Source organism: Rhinolophus sinicus, linkage group LG17, assembly GCF_036562045.2.
Source record: "Rhinolophus sinicus isolate RSC01 linkage group LG17, ASM3656204v1, whole genome shotgun sequence".
Lineage (NCBI taxonomy): Eukaryota > Metazoa > Chordata > Mammalia > Chiroptera > Rhinolophidae > Rhinolophus > Rhinolophus sinicus.
The window spans coordinates 2,973,825-2,989,525 of NC_133766.1; the positions used below are offsets into that span (position 1 = coordinate 2,973,825).

General features: G+C 54.8%; 1 protein-coding gene across 4 annotated transcripts in view; it reads left to right on the forward strand.

Moving 5' to 3' along the window:
• Window positions 1-15,701, forward strand: part of RCSD1 (RCSD domain containing 1) — a 48,579-nt gene that overhangs the window by 28,808 nt on the left and 4,070 nt on the right. For 2 of the 4 annotated variants that reach the window (XM_074321973.1, XM_019747402.2), the window contains 5 exons: window positions 3,615-3,716; window positions 4,753-4,842; window positions 8,626-8,694; window positions 11,717-11,920; window positions 13,954-14,658. In XM_074321973.1, the coding sequence (XP_074178074.1) occupies window positions 3,615-3,716; window positions 4,753-4,842; window positions 8,626-8,694; window positions 11,717-11,920; window positions 13,954-14,658 (1,170 nt within the window). Of the gene's footprint in view, window positions 1-2,240; window positions 2,469-3,614; window positions 3,717-4,752; window positions 4,843-8,625; window positions 8,695-11,716; window positions 11,921-13,953; window positions 14,659-15,701 lie in introns of those variants that run through there. The other 2 variants (XM_074321972.1, XM_019747403.2) reach the window with 2 other exon arrangements.

Consider the following 15,701-nt stretch of genomic DNA (forward strand, 5'->3'; position numbering starts at 1 on the left):
GGAGGTGAGGAGGGCCGCCCCCCAGCAGAGGTCTGCAGTTGGTTCAGTGGGGTGGGGTGGGAAGGCCTGAGCCCTGGAATCCAGGTAACTCGGGGCCAGCACTTACTGACTTGAATAGCAAGTTACCGAGCAAGTCTGGGTGTTTCCTCTTGGAGAAGAGGTGTTGAGAGGGTGACAGGAACCGTTTTGAGTGCTATAAGGACCATGGCTCCCACGTAGCCGTCGTTCTGAGTATGTATGTAGGTTGAACGGGCTGACCTGGCTCCCAGTCCAGGGCCGTTCCCTTCATCTCGGATGCTAACAGATGAATGTTGGGGTGAACTGAAGAGTCAGGATAAGGTGAGAGTGTAAAGAAGGCTCTGGATTCATTGCAGCAGCCCAAAGAGACTGTCTGTCGACCCTTTTGCAGTGACGGTTTAGGGCTGGTCGTACTGGAAGGGCTGAGTGCCACACATGATCCATCTCAGTTCTAGAAGAGCAAGAAGCCAGCGGACCTGATACTTCCGGGGCTAGGGGGTCACCTGGCCTGTTGCTGGTGAGCAAGAGAACCCTCCTTTTAGCTGAGGGCAGGGGCTCCTCAGCGCCCAGGGAGAGGCTTCTCCTTGCTTCTCTTCCCAAGCTCTAGGTAAGGAAGCCTCACGTCCCTAAACCGTGGCCCAGGGACCATGACATATGCAGACCTCAGATCGAGGAGGAGGATGGAGAAATGGGCCAAGCAGGGGGCGGGCAGAGCCCGACTGGGGCTGTCCACAAGGTTCCACCATGGGGACGGCTGGCAGACTCCAACTTGTGTTTACTCAGTTCGGGAACACCGGGGACTTCCATGCCGTCCTGACACGTGGCTCCACGACTCTCAGAAGAAAAGCCCCGTACAGATGGAAAGTGAATCACAGAGGTGATGTCTTCTGGTCTTGGCAAAGTCAGTTGTGGTTTTCAAGCTGAGCTGGGCTGGCATGGTGGCCCAGAGGGCTTGGTAAGCAAGATCTGGGCCCAGGGAGATGGACTGGAGGTCTGCCGTCTGTAAAGATGAGTGTCAACTAAAGCAGGATACAAAGGGACATGAGACCAGAAAACAGGCTTGAGACATGGAGATTGGCCCAAGAAGGAAAGACAGCTCAGGTCAAAGCCATGATCGAGACCCAGAGGGTGGAGACAGGCAGGGAGGGGCCTGCAGCTGGGCGTGGTCAGAGAGAGGAGCGAGGGTGTCAGAGGCTGGGAGCAGGTGCCTGGCCCTGACTCCACAGGCTGGGAAGAAAGCACCCTGGACTCTGTGTTAGACAGCTGACAGACCTCTTAGGAACAGAGACAGCACTTAGTCCCAGGGAGGCTGAGGGGTCCCAGGAAAGTCGGGGGCACAGTGAGGCCACCAAAGTCCTTCGTGGCACTAAGAACACAGTCCAGTTGAGAGCACGGCCTTACCAAACCAGCCTCAGGTCCGAGGGAGCTCCTGCAGGGGTCACTCACCCGCCTGGGGCTACGATGGTGAGCTGATGAATGCAGCGGGCGGGGGTTAGCAGGGGTACTTGCCAGAACCACAAGGCAGAAATACAGGCCAAACCGCAAACAGGCTGAGCCACTGGCCCCTGCCTGTCCCCAAGGCCATGCCTCTCCCACTGCGCCTGTGCAACCCAGTGGCTAATACCTTTCACTATTTATGTAACACTTTACAGGTTGCAAAGCACCTTCACAAATTATGCTCCTTAACTGATGTCCATTGCTGGATTATCAATATGTGTTTCACATATTAATCCACTTAGCTTCTCCTGTGTGACTCTGCCTAAGTTGCTTGCCCTCTCTGGGCTGCAATGTGCCCAGCTGGTAGAAGGCAATAATCAGTCCTCCACACATGGACTGAGAAGTGTCTGGAGAGGGGCTGGTGGTGCGTGGATTTCCCAGGCTTCAACAAGCTCTGGCGTCCTCAGGCATTCTAAAGGAAGCCCATTCATTGGGGTCCAGGAAAATAAACTCAGATGGATTATAATCTTACCTTCAACCCTGCTTTTAAGCCCTAAATGCTCCCAGAAGCCTCTTTGTTTCCTCGCCTCTGCGCCCTTTACCCAGCCCTGTTTCCAGACAGGGAAGTTCAGGAGAAGTTCTTGATTCCTGTGTGGCTCTATTTTTATCTGGAATGTATCTTCCTGCACCGCCAGTGATGGGCGCCCTTGGAGCCGAGGTCAAGTGCGCGGTCGGCAGGACCCGTGGACAGAGAGACGGATCTGCTCTGGGGGCAGGAAGTTAGGCAGATGGACAGACCCACTGGCCCGGCGTCCTGCCAGGAGCGGCTCCATTAGCCACAGGGTCCCGAGGCTGTTGTTCCAGAGGGACAGTCGTCTGTTTGCCTCTGAGCGCTCCCGACGCAGCGCGTGTGCTCAGACGGTGTGCGTCCTGTGCCCTGTGCCAGCTGGGCACGAGCCAGGGTGATGGAGAGGTTTCCCAGCGTGATGGGGAAGTCGGCATCTGGAATAGAGGTGAATCCTTTTACGTCTTCACGCAAAGTCAGCGTTTCGGTGTTCAGGCTGGGATGGGGATGAACTTGGATGACAGCAGGAAACAGTAAAGGAGGCCTTTGTCCAGAACAGTGTTCACAGGCCTGACGGCCCATGGCCCCGCCTTCTTCCCCAGCTCTAAACCAGCCTTCTGCACGATACTTTGCCCCCGTATACCCCAGTATGGCTCTGCCCCTGCCCTGCTCCGAGGGGGCAGCGCCATACCAGGATTGATGACAGCTACTTTGGAGGGGGACACCCAAACAATAAAGCGTGGGGACACTTTTAGCACAAAAAGGAGGGTCTAGGAAGTACAGGGGTGGGGGGACATAGGGAGGCAGGCTGCAGGACACAGGGAGGGGTGCGTGCCCTGTGTTTGCAGGCCACAGGCCCCAGGGAAAGACAGAGCTGGGCTTGCTCAGTTCAGCCGCTGCCCAGACCCTCCCGGTTTGGGCAGGCAGCCTGGAGAGGGAGTTTACAATCTGTGCAAGAAATGCCGTCATCATGGTCACAAAAAAACAAAAGCCTAACGTCTCTGGGTCTGGATATTTAAGAACCATAATTAAAGCCAGGTGGCTATGCAGGCCGAGTGTAACATCGCAGAAGTGGGGTGACAAACGGCCCACGCGAGTGAACGGTGTCCAGGGGAGGGGTGGTCACAGGGACCCGATGGCCTGCCCCGGTGGCAGAGCAGCTTGGAGAAGCCAAGTTACTTCAGCAAAAAGGAACCGCAGGGCGAAGGGGCGAGCGTCTGGGTTAGGACAAGGACGCTGAGGAGAGCAAACTCCTAACTGAAACCGTCAGGAGGGCTCCGGGAAGGACTCACTCCATGGCCTGAAGTCATAACAACCCTCCCAAAGCGTTTACAACATGCCAGGCCTTGTCCCGGTACTTCAGAGACATAGTAAAGCATCTAATCCACAGACCAGCCTGACGAGGGTCATACTCACAACTGCGGGTCGGTCGACTGAATGGTATTTTAAAAATCTTTGCATGCAGGAGGGAGCCGATTGCAAAATGCTGTTAAAAGACCTCCTTGTCACAACCCCCCTGCCTGTGACCACCAAATAAGATGCCCAGAGCCGAGTGTCCATCTGTTGTTAACTGTCGCTTCCCCTTGGTTTGCAGGAAAGACCCGCGGAGACCAACGCCAGTGTGGACAGCTCGGCGCCTCCCTCGGTGGCCCAGCTGGCCGGGCGGTTCAGGGAGCAGGAGGCAGCAGCAAAGGAGGTGAGTCAGGCTGTTTCGCAGCCCCTCTTTGGGAGGGGAGGGGAGGGGGCTGGAGGAAGGGGATGTCTGGGTCAGGCCCAGAGGAGAGGGAGGGGGAGGCTTGGTAATTACCAAATTAGGAAGAGAAGCCACAGAGGGGTCCCCCTGAATGTAAGGAATGTCGCCACTGCTGGCCGGACAGGGCCTCTGCCAGCGGAGGGAGGCTTACACTCTGTCCAGGAGGGGGAAACGGGCAGAGAGCTGGCCAGCCTGCCGCCAGCGGTGGAGTCTGGATTCCTCTCCACCTTGACTGGCCCCTGGGAGAGACTTAGGTCTCGCACGGCTGTGCCAGGCCTGGGCTGGCTCAGAACAAAGAGGTTCCCACAGCAGCCCTGCCACGAGCAAAGAAGGCAGGGAAGCACGTTGCAATAGGAAGGAAAGGGATCCGGGGACCAGTGGATTCTAGAAGGATCAGAAGGACAGTGTCCAAAGGGGGTCGTCACATGGGAGAGATGGACTCACCGAGTTTGAGGAGCTCACTAGACGTGAAATGCGGGAAGGGCACCCCGAGGTGGGGGCGGTTTACCGTGGCCCCTTGGGGCAAATGAGAGTGCGGTTGTGTGCTTTTATAGGTGTGTTATTTTGCACTTTTGTTTTCCTGTCTGAAAAAGTGGTCCACCATTTCTAGACATTATGGGGATGTCATAAAGGGTAAAACACAGTATTGCTCAAAGGTGCTGGCAGGGTTTGGAAACTGGATGTGGGTTTCGTTCTGAGATGTTATTTCAGGTCAATGGATCTGCAGTAAAAAAGGATCCTCCAGCAGGAAAGGACTAGGAGAGGCCGCAAGTCCACAGGGGTAGACAGATGGCTGAACAGGATCCATTTACCGCGTTAATGGCCAGCCTCAAAGACATGCCAGCCCTGCCTCCATTCTTTTCTCCTCCAGACTTCCCTGAGCATTCCTAAAAACCAGTTTCCACTTCCTTCCTCTCCCTCCCTAGAGCCTGATTCGCTCTCTTTTTCTCTGTGTGTCTGTCTGTCACCCTCCCTCCAGATGCCAGCCAGTAAACCAACCAGAAGGAAACCGCCCTGCTCCCTCCCCCTGTTCCCCCCCAGGGTAGAACTGGGCCAGAATGGTGGAGAGGTAAGTGCACAGCTCGCTGCTGCTATGGACTCTCCTTCTTAGAGGAAGGGCCCCAAATCCACATGTTTTGACCGCAAAAGCTGTGTGGGCGATGTCTCCATTCCAGAGTCAGGAATGAAGCTTCTCTTCTAAATGCTTCCTGAGTCCTTGACTCTGAAACTGAGGCTCCTTCTGCTCCCTGTCCCTGAGCGCCCTTTGTGATTCGTCAGGGATGGGAACACTATTTTTCAAGCCTGGGAATTTCGGCAAAGAGAACGGACCCTATAGTGTTACACACACACCCCATGCAGGAGCCGCGAAAGTTAAGCTTCGCTCCCATGTCTGACATAAATGATCTTCCAGGTGGAGAGGCACCTGGGTACCGGGGCTCGTTTACATCAGGCAGAATTGTAACGTGAGAATCCCATGGCATCTTGGGAAGGCTGGCTATTGTTCTGGATCATGGGAAGGAAACAGAGCGCACAGGAGGCCTCGTTGCCCTCAGATACAAACAGCCAACGTTACCACCATGAGAAAAGCTCTGGTCTCCTAGGCCATAGCCAGCAATAAACCCCGGCTGCATGCTCACCTGTGCTTCGTTGTCTCGTTGCAGCCGTAAGAGAGTTGAACTCCTCCACGCCCCGTCCCAGCAGCCCATGAGCCTTCATGGGGGTCGCGGTCCCTGCCAGAAGTGAATTTGCTTGTTCTCTCGTCCAACCTGGGAGGCCAAGCCCAAAACAGGCCGAGCCACCCACAGACAGGGCCCACCTCCCACTGTAGCCACCTCTCCCCTGCCCTTCCTTTCTGGGGACCAGCGCCCCAACAACAGACACTGCATACCTGTGCGAACCTGGGCCAGCCTCCGGGTGCCTCCGTTTTCTTCCCTATAAAACGAAACATTTGGAGTAGTTCAGTGGTTTTCAACCTTTTTGTCCTCTCACAGCTTATACGCAGAAGCCCATCAAATAAAGCAGAAACTCACAGCTGCTCCTGGTCAACTGTGGGGCAGCGGTCTAGAGCCCCATCTGCTCTGAGAATACCCCCAGACCAAATAAGCATCTTCTTCTAGAATGAGAAGCCCGAGAAGCACAGTTTTAAAATACACTGTTTTCAAAAGGAAAAAAACCACTACATTTTTTATTGGGTCTCTAGCGCTGACATCATGCTTCTGTGGCTTCGAGGGGTTAGCAGGCAAGGCTGTGACCAAACGCACACCAAGAGCTGCCCGAGGGCCACTTCTCCTTGTGACCGCCACCCCCTGGGCTCGGGGTCTATGCTGGGACAGGCTGAGGCCATGACTGCTGTGAGACTGCCCCCTGATGGCCTGGACTTGGACAGAGAGTCCCTGCACCACACTGGGCCTGCTTCCTTTGTTGCAAAATGGGACAAGGGCTCTAGCCAGACATGATGGGGCCAGTTGGGGATGTTTTATTCCCCAGATAAAAGCCGAGTGAGTTGGGTTAGTCCAGTGGCTCTGGGAGAAATAAATGTGCAAGTTTCACCCCACAGGGCACCAGCCAGCAGTTAAGTGGCATACAGCAGCCAAAGGCTGGATAAGTAGGAGGGTGGATTTTAAAAGGAGATCTCGCCTGGGGTGACAGGCTGCCTGCACATGGGAGGGACCCTGCTTCCAGGATCAGCGACTTTTTGTTGCCTTGAAATTCACATAGAAATAAAAAGAGCGGCCAGCTTTATCTGGCTGGGTTGGAGGGGGGCTGCTGCCCACACCTCTCCTTTCTATGCTCACATCTGAGCCTGCAGGAGCCCTGATGCCGAGCCTGGGGGCCCTGAAGGGGGGGCCGGTCAGACTACCCCTCATTCCTAATGCATAGCCCTGCCCTCTCCCTGTGCCTGCACCGGCCTGCAGACAGGGTGACCAGGATACCCATCTCTTGAGAACCCAGTCCAAAGGGGGTTCAATGTGGCCACAGACCCTGCCTCGTCTGCCCAGGGAAGGGCTGAAAACACTCCCCTCTGAAAGACCAGGTCCATAATTCTAGACATTATAGGAATGTCTTACATGGACGTATACACATCCACATAGAAAGATGGAAGGCTGTTGTTTACCTGCCCAGCCGGTGCCACTTGTTGGGAGCCGCTTGTTAAATGGTAAAGGAAATGCTGCCACCTGCTGCCGTCCTCAGGAACTGCATGAGCGGCTCTTGAATTCTGCTTTGCAGTCAGTTCAATTCAAACCAACAAGGATTTTGTGGAACCTGGGCTGGATTCCCAGCCCTGTCCTGTGGAGAAGGGGCCATGCTTATTAATTCCCACTCTCTTCCGAAGACAGTAGTCAGCTGGGTAAGAGACGCGTTTATAGTATTACACAAGATGAGCTTTGTCAGCAAAATTGTAGTTGCAATTTCTAAAAACGGTATCTTCAGATACGCTGGCTCATGTGAGATTTCAGCGTAACACACAGAGGTTAAGGACAACCCAGTTTGTCCTCACCATGGACACAGGGCGCCCTGGAATACTGCTGTAGGAACGCGTCTAACGGTGTAAACACCTGAGGCCAGAGGCCCCTGGGAGCTACAGGGCTTCTTAGAATCACTGGTTCCCACCTGCACGCCTGGGTCTCGGTCGAAGAGGCTATGGCCCAGGCCTCCATCCAGCTCCCCTCGAAGCAGAATTAGAAGGGCCGGGGGCCTCCTGGGTCCCAGCCAGTGACTGTCCCATTGCAGCATCTCTCCTGCGATGCTGGACCTTGAAAAGGTCCCAGGAGTTCAGCTGAATCAGTCTCCTCCTTCCTTCACTAAAATACAATTATCTCATTCAATACGTATCTCAGAGTATTTCTAGGGGTTGGTGTTATTCTTATGATTCAGGTAAATTAGTGTATGGGGACGCGGGGCAGGGAATCCAGGGTGGGTCTCCAAACCATAGGGAAACCCCTCTCCTACCTGGCCTCTGAAGGTTCATGAAGCCTTCTGCCTCTTCTTCTTCACCTTCTCCTCTGCCATCACCACCATCATCACTGTCATCATTCCTACCTGTGAGGGTCAACACACCTGTGGAGCCAGATGCAATTGTAGGGATTTGGCACAAAGCAAGGAGTCAATCTTTTTAGATAACATAAAGTTAAAGACATAATTTTACATACATTCAGCTAACAGAGCACACACGTAGTTTTATATATGTGTCTATGCCATCGACTACTTCTAGAAGGCAGAGACTAAATCACATTCATCTTTGTGTAACCAGCACCATGGCTGCCATGTACTAGATGCTCAATAAATGTCAGCTTAATCAGAATGAAGATTCAATGTTTTGGACAACGACCGTTTATAAACAACACCGTTGGTGGGATTTTCCAAAATATCATTAGTTTAAGTAAGAGAGGAATTTCAAAGATCCCTCTGTCGGGGTTCACTCCTGGTCTGTGGTTCGCTTGGTTTGTGACCCACAGGACAGTTGGTCATTTTGCCCTTTCTCTTTGAAATTCCCTCCAACTATTGACTCATGGTGTTGAGCGTTGTGAGGGGTGGATAAGTTCCCCCGCGGACATAGCGGGTTCCCTCGCAATGACCATGAAGTCATTCCTCCTGGAACATTTCGGAGGTCTGTCCAGCCTGCTCTCATTCATAGATTCAAGCGGTCTTGCTAGTGGAGAGATGCAAGAGGGAGGGAGGGGGAAGGGGAGCCCTGTCCCCCTAGCTCTGGTGAGGTACGTGGGCCACTGAAGCTCAGTGGGGAACTGGGGAAACCAGCTTCTCCTCTCCCTCCCGTGGCTTCTGAGCTCCAGCCAGAACCCTATCTCCTTTCGCCTCACTCATTTGATATTTTGCTCCATTTGCTCTACAGAAATCACCCAACACGAGCCATCCTCCGAAAGTCAAGGTGAAGAGCTCGCCTCTGATTGAGAAGCTTCAGGTAAATACAAAACGGTTGCCCGTCCTACCTCTTACCCCACCCCGCCTCTTATCCAACATCTGCATGTCTGCCTCCCCTGGAGAGCTGACTTCTGATAACCAGCTAGTGACCAAGTTGCCCTAAAGGATGAGCTCTACCCGGGGGGCAAAGGGCCAAAATAAGGACCACATCCAGCATGCGCTTGTGCAGTTAACACCTAAAGGTGGCTGATGAATAACGGGCTGCCTCAAACATCTTGTAGAGTAAGACGTGCACCAGGGAGAGCCCAGGGCCTGGATGCAGCCACAGGCCATTCCAGCCCAACACAGACAGGGCTGGAGTTCAGCTGCCAGCCCCTGCCCTGGAAAGGCCAGGTTCACAGTGTGGAAAGCATTCTGCCCTTCCTCCCCCAGTCACCTAGTGTGCCCACAGCTGGGCTGGCTTCCCTGGGATGTAAAGGAAGCATACAACCCTGCGTTTGAGCTCACAGTCTTACAGGGGAGACAAGATTTTTGCACGTGACATGATAAAAGACACACAGGAGAGTGAACACCAGAGCTCTAAAGTGTGTGTAACCTCCAACGCCCACTGCTCTGGACCAGGGTTTCTCAGCCTTGGCATTCTGGGGGCTGGACCATTTTCTTGCAGGGGGGGGCTGCCTTGTGCATGGTAGCACCCCTGGTCCCTGCCCCCTGGATGCCAAATGTCTCCTGGGGACAAAATCACCTCCCTTCCCCCCTGCCCCAGGTGACAACCACTGCTCTAGAACTTTGGAGAAGAGAGTAGAGTGGGCAGGAGTAATTAGTGAAGGCTTTTGAAAGACCCATATCCTGGGTGGGTCCTTCAGAACAGGTGGCTGGAGAGGAGGAAGCAAGGTGCTCCTGGGATGGGAACAGCATGAGCTAAAGCACAGGGGACAGGTAGATCCGTCGCTCCAGCTGTCCCCGCAGTGTCCACACAGCCACCCAAGAGGACAGCAGGGCTCTGGTGCTCTGTATACTCTCATCGGGGCCCACTCAGGAAACTGGGTAATGGACACTCTTCTGCCGCTGTTAGCAGGGGTGTCAAGATAAATAGCCACAGCCTCTGCACGTCCCAGGTACCGGAGAGCCCGACGTGGGGTTAAGGAAAACACCTTTGCTTTCTGGCCTTGAGCCTATGCTGTGGAGGGTGGGGAGGGGTCCCCCCTGAAGTGTCATTCATACAGAGAAGCCCTGATTCCACCCCAGCTGCAGGGAGAGAGTGGGCTGTCACTCTAAGAAGCCGCAGGGCTCCCACATACGTGACAGGGACTTCTCAGATGGGATCCCAGAACTCGGACGGCCCTCCAGCAGCCAGCCGAGGGGTGCAGCCCAGGCCCCCCACCTCTGCGGCTGTGCGGCCCCTCACAGCCCCCATCCATGTGCCAGAAATTAGTTCCCAAATGCTCTGTACGCTGCAGCCTTGGTCCCATTCCCCTTCCTAGGCATCAGTGAGCCTCTTTGGGAAACGCGGCAACTTGAGAATGAGGTTTTGACCTCAAATTGCTTAACCCCATTAAGAGTGCCAGTGATAATAGGACAGTTGGGCTAAATCCCATGGGAACCTTACTTTGTTGGGACTAGGTGGGGGCAGAACTAAGAAATGCATCATCAGCCAGAGTTTTCTTCTACGTACTCTGTTGGATGAGTTGTGAACGATGATTTTTCTTCACTCAAGTCCACAATTCAAAGTCCAGGTTTCCTGCTTCCTATCTGTAAACAGTCTTACAGAGGGAACTTCCCAGCTTAAAACCGAGAGGGGAGAGAGACCTTTAATGTGCAGCTCACCGAGCTGTCACAGCCTCCATGGGCCACACCCGTCCTTTGAGACTCACCATACGCTGCTTTTGAACATGGCGTGGGCTACAGTGTTGATATTTAACTTTTCTAATTGTGATTTTTGCCATGACTCAGTCTTGCCTATACTATTAGTTCTTTCTTAAAATCACAATAGAAATACGAATTCCGCCCTCGGCATGGAGGACTCTCTACAGTCCACAGGTTCCCAAGTGCACGCAGGAGTTCAGCAAGGCAGAGCCTTGGCTGGAGGAAGGGTGGCACCCAGGGAAGTCTGGAGGCAGAGGGTGTGACTGTGAGTCAGGCAGTGGCAGGAGAGAATGCAGGGGACAGGTCCTAAGGGACTCGGCAGGTCAGGCCAAGTAGTTTGGCCCAAGACAGGATCTGACACCCAGAAAGCCTATGACTGAAGGTCACAGCTATTAGATGGCGCTAACGGGGCTTGGGGCCCTCTCTACCTCCCTCCACAGATGCCTTCCCGCATCACCACCTTCTCCAGGGTGGATCTGGGACCCCCCCAGGCCTCCCCCATCCAGCTCATGTTTCCTCAGTCTCCGTTACTTTGGGGCAACCTTCCCGTGTGCTTGCCCTCAGGGTTCATTTTAATCTGCTTTCAGCTGCACTGTGATGCCCCAAGCGGGGGTCACAGTGGCACCTGTTTGCTGCCCCCCCCCAAAGCCTCAGCCGTCTGCTATGTCCACCCCCCTGGCCGGCTCCCTAGGCACCAACAGACCTGGCTGGAGTCCCAGGGCCGGTTCCTCAGCCACTTTCCTAATCTGTGCAATGAGAACAAAACGAAACAGGTAGGGTCCTTACAGAGGGAAAAACTACGTGTGCCGGCAAATGGTAAGCATCCAGAAATGGTCCCCACTGTGACGCTGACGAGGAAGATGATAAAGGCGCAGCCTTCCTGGGGCCTGCGGGTTGCAGTCCCGACTCTGGCCTCTTTGTCTACACGCTGGGGCTGTTCCCGGCTTTTTTGTTGGATCCGAATCGGTATTTTGGGCATTGCAGCCTGTATAGAGCCAGGTAGCAGGAGATGGATCGAGTTGGCGGGGCTTCCAGGACAGGACATGGTGTGACAAGGGATAATCGGTTAGGAAGTAACATGAACAGGCTCGTGTCCCCTGGTCTCAACCAGTTCCGAGGCAAGTAACCAACAAGCCGAAGCAGAAATGCTCACCGTGTCCCACTCCGCTCTGAACCGGCTCGTCTTTTCTCCACAGGCCAACTTAGTCTTTGATCCAGCCGCCATGCTGCCTGGAGCCTCCCCCAAGAGTCCTGGGCTCAAAGCCGTGCTGTCACCATTTCACAGCCCACCTTCCACTCCCAGCAGCCCTGGTGTGCGGTCTCGGGCCAGCGAGGCAGAAGCGGTGCCCGTCAGCTTCGACCAGCCTCCGGAAGGCAGCCATCTGCCCTGTTACAACAAGGTAACGTCTGGTCCCAAGCCTGGTGGTGTGTCTGTGGAAAGCTGGGCCCCGGGCCATCCTGAACCATCTCTGCCCTCTTGTTATCCTGGAGTGAGGAGGACACATTTAAGCTGTAGTCAGAGCTGGTTATTAACAGAAGAGAAATGTCTCCTCTTCTTTGCAAGTGATTCCTGAGCTAAGATTAGCCCTCTCCCTCCCTGTCACTGTCACCAGAAAGCCAGGCTTAGGGATGGCGTGTTCTGTCCTTGGTGGAGAAAAGGGCGGGAACTCTGGGCTGGTCCCGGCTGCACAGAGTTATGTCAAACGCTGAAAACCAAAGCTTAAGGCCTGGTCGGTGATTCACACCGAAGGGTGGGCAGGGTCGCTAGGGCTCCAAAACACGCTGTTCTGGCCCAATGTGACCGGTCCTACCTGTCCGAGTGTGGGCTCAGAGCCTTCTCACTGCAGTAAGAATTCTTGCCCTAGTTAAAGAACATCGAGACTGTTCTGTTTGCAGAAAGGTGTGTGGCAGGGCTGGCTTCTGTAGAAGCTGCCCCAATACTGAGTGTGTGCCTTCTTTCACCAGTCCCGACTAGGAGGTGATAAGACTCAGAGATACGGCCCAATACAGTCCAAGCAGGTGCCCCGCAAATCTGGGACAGAGCCAGGCTGGGGCCCAGATTGAAGGGGGTCTGAGGCCAGGGAATGGCAAACGGATGTGACTTTGGAGTTATAGATGGAGAGGGTGGGCTCTAACAGAAAATCCATCTAGGAAAGAAAGGTCAAGTGTGTAGAAACAAGTGGGGCCCAAGGAAGCAAACTGGTGTTAGGAGGTGATGGATGGGCAGGAGCTTGCTGTCCAGGGACCAAGGGGAGAGCCTGCAGACCAGAGTGACGGAGAGAGAAGAGCCCAGGGCAGAGCCTTGTCTCTCCCAGGGTGTCATGGGGCGTAGGGACAGGGAGGGAGGCACTGCCACCTGGTCATACAGCGGCCTTGGTATTCTGAGGGCAGCTGGGGAGCAGACGCGACTACCTCTGAGCCCTGCAGGCCACGAGGGCTGAGGCCTTGTCTACCCTGCAGGGAGGGCTGGCCTCACCGTGGTCTCAGGAAAGGGCCCGGGAAGGCTCCTCAGCCAAAGATTCATCCCAGAAACCTCTGACATGGAAAGAGGATGGCCAAGATGTAAGTCAGTGGGAAAATCAAAGTTACAGAAATGAGATTTAGTTGACACAGATGTTTACAGGACACATCCCTTGAGTAAACGAGGGCATCTGAGAGCAGCATTTCCATTGAACTTCTGATTCAATGGAGCCCCGATTGTCAGACTCACCTTCCTGGGAGGAACTTATCTCCAAGCAGCTCTGCTGGGTGCTCCTAAGACATGGCTGCTAAGGACAGTGGGCCTGACTCCCAGAAAACAAAGGAAACTGGCTGCTCAGCTGTCCAGTATCGGTCAGCTGTGTGGGGACAGCAAGGGACAAGCTGGCTGAAGGGAGGAAGCTGGTCCCCAGTGTCCAGCTGCCAGGGCTGGACCACCAGCAAGCCCCTCACCCTCTCTCTTCTCTGCTGGGTTCACCTCAGTCAGAGTATAATTTTCAAAATGTTCAAACATGACTCTTGTACAAAATAGATTTTATTCAATGTGTCAGTGCGTCAGGAAAGCTGTCAGATGGTAAAGCTCATTCAAAGAACTTTCAGAGGAAGAACTGGTTATTTACAGACAGTTAAAAAAGCAAATGTTAGCATAAAATTGCTAAATTAGACACCAAACTGATTAATGTTGACAGGGCAGCCAAGCCAGAGGCTACCTGTCTTCCTGGATGGAAAGCATGTGCGGGCCCTGAGACAGAAGTCTGCAGGGTCCCTACCCTGTCGTCGCTCAGCCCTGCGGGGCTGTCAGCAGGAATCAGTGGCCATCCATATCCATTCTCCAGAATGATCCTTGGCTGGGCCTGTGGAGCAGCGCTTCGGGCTGGCTTTGAAAGGAACCCGCAGTGTTCCTTGCGGCCTTTTTTACAGGTTCGGGGTAACGTTCCTTCATTCCTTCTTTCAGGTGCGGACGAGGGGCTCCATCAAAAGGCGCCCTCCTTCCCGGAGATTCCGAAGGTCTCAGTCAGATTGCGGGGAGCTGGCAGACTTCAGGGCCCCAGAGTCGTCCCAGGAGAATGGAGCTCAGGAAGAAAACGGGGACGAGGTCTTCCCTTCTCAGAACAAGGCCCCAGGCTCCCCTCCAGCCAGCGAGGGGGCGGTGGGGAGGGAAGGGAGCACCCCCAGGTCCCACGAGAAGCCCCTTCTGAGGAGGACGACCAGCAGGACAGAGAAGCAGGAGCAGAGGGGCCAGGCCGCAGAGGAGGACCCGCGGCCTGACAAGCCTACACAGGAGGCCCAAGAGAAGGCCCTGGAACCGGCCCCGGCCTCCAGCGCAGAGGCCAAGAGTGGGTGTGGGAGCCCCACGGAGGCAAGCACAGCCAGAGAGCAGACGGAAGAGCCCACACAGGGGAAGGCGGAGACGGAGACGGCAGGGCCTGGAGAGGGGGAACCCGGACAGAAGAGCCAAGACAAGAAGCCACTGCAGGAGGAGGGGGCTGGGGAGCAGGAGACCCCCCAGGTCCCCCTGGGGGGAGCGGAGGCTGGCCTCCCCTCCAAGGAGGAGAATGGCAAGAAAAAGCAAGACAAGGGGCCCATTCTGGAGCCCGGCTGCAACCCCAGGACCGGCCAGGCCCAGGCGGAGACCAGCAGTGAGGTCCCCGAGACAGAGGTAGGCGGCCGTGCATGTTCAGGCGGGGAGGGCTGGTGTCACATGCCCTGTTCCTTACAGTGCCATTACAGATCAGCTCAGGGTGCATTAACAAAGGCGTGGGGTTGAGACAGGCTGTCACTGATGGTGAGGGACAAAAGGACAAGCTGGGGACACGTGTCTCATGCTCTCTCGGGTTTCTCACTGACTCGGAGCTTGGTGCACATCTGGGTGTGGACAGAACGAGCCAGACTGGGCACAGCTCAGTGACCAAGGTCCACACACATCTACCGAAGGGCTGGGGAGGCGGGGTCCTGCTGTGGGCGTTCAGAGAGGAAAACGCACAGTCCAGCCGTGAGACCAGCAGCTCCTCAGGGTGCATTAAAGAAGACGAAACAGGGCAGGGGAGAGACCACCTGTGTGAGGAGAGCGGGGAGGAGGCAGGACAAAGGTGGCATTTGAGCTGGCCCTTCAAAGGAGGCTTTGTCACCTGCACTCGCCCACAGGTGGGGGCACCCAGTGCACACAGGACAGGATAACGCCCACTCTTCCTGGCCCCAGCAGCTCTCGCCTCCCCACCACTCCCAGGAAACTCTCCTTGAACGCACTGGCCTGTTGCAGGAGCAGAGCCAGCCCTACCGAGACTTACAAGTCCCCCAGTGCTTTCCTCGCCCCTCTTAGTTCTTTCTTCCTTTCTCATTCATTCGTTCATTCGTTCGTTCGTTCATTCATTCATTCATTCATTCGTTTGTTCGTTCGTTCAAGCCACCATCAGCTTCCTACTACATTAGCCTCTTATCTGGCTTCCTGCTTCCACTTTTCCTGTCTCTATAGTTCAGTCTCTGTACAGCATCCGGAGGGGTGTGTGTGTGTGTGTGTGGAGATTATCTACTCGATGCTAAAATTACTCACCTCCTGTGTTAGTTTCCTGTGGCTGCCGTAACACGTGAACACAAACGTGGTGGCTTCAAACAACAGAAATGGATGTTCTCACAGTTCTCGAGGCCACGACTCCAAATTCAAGGTGTTGGTAGAGGTGGTGGCCTCTGGACGCCCTGAGGGGG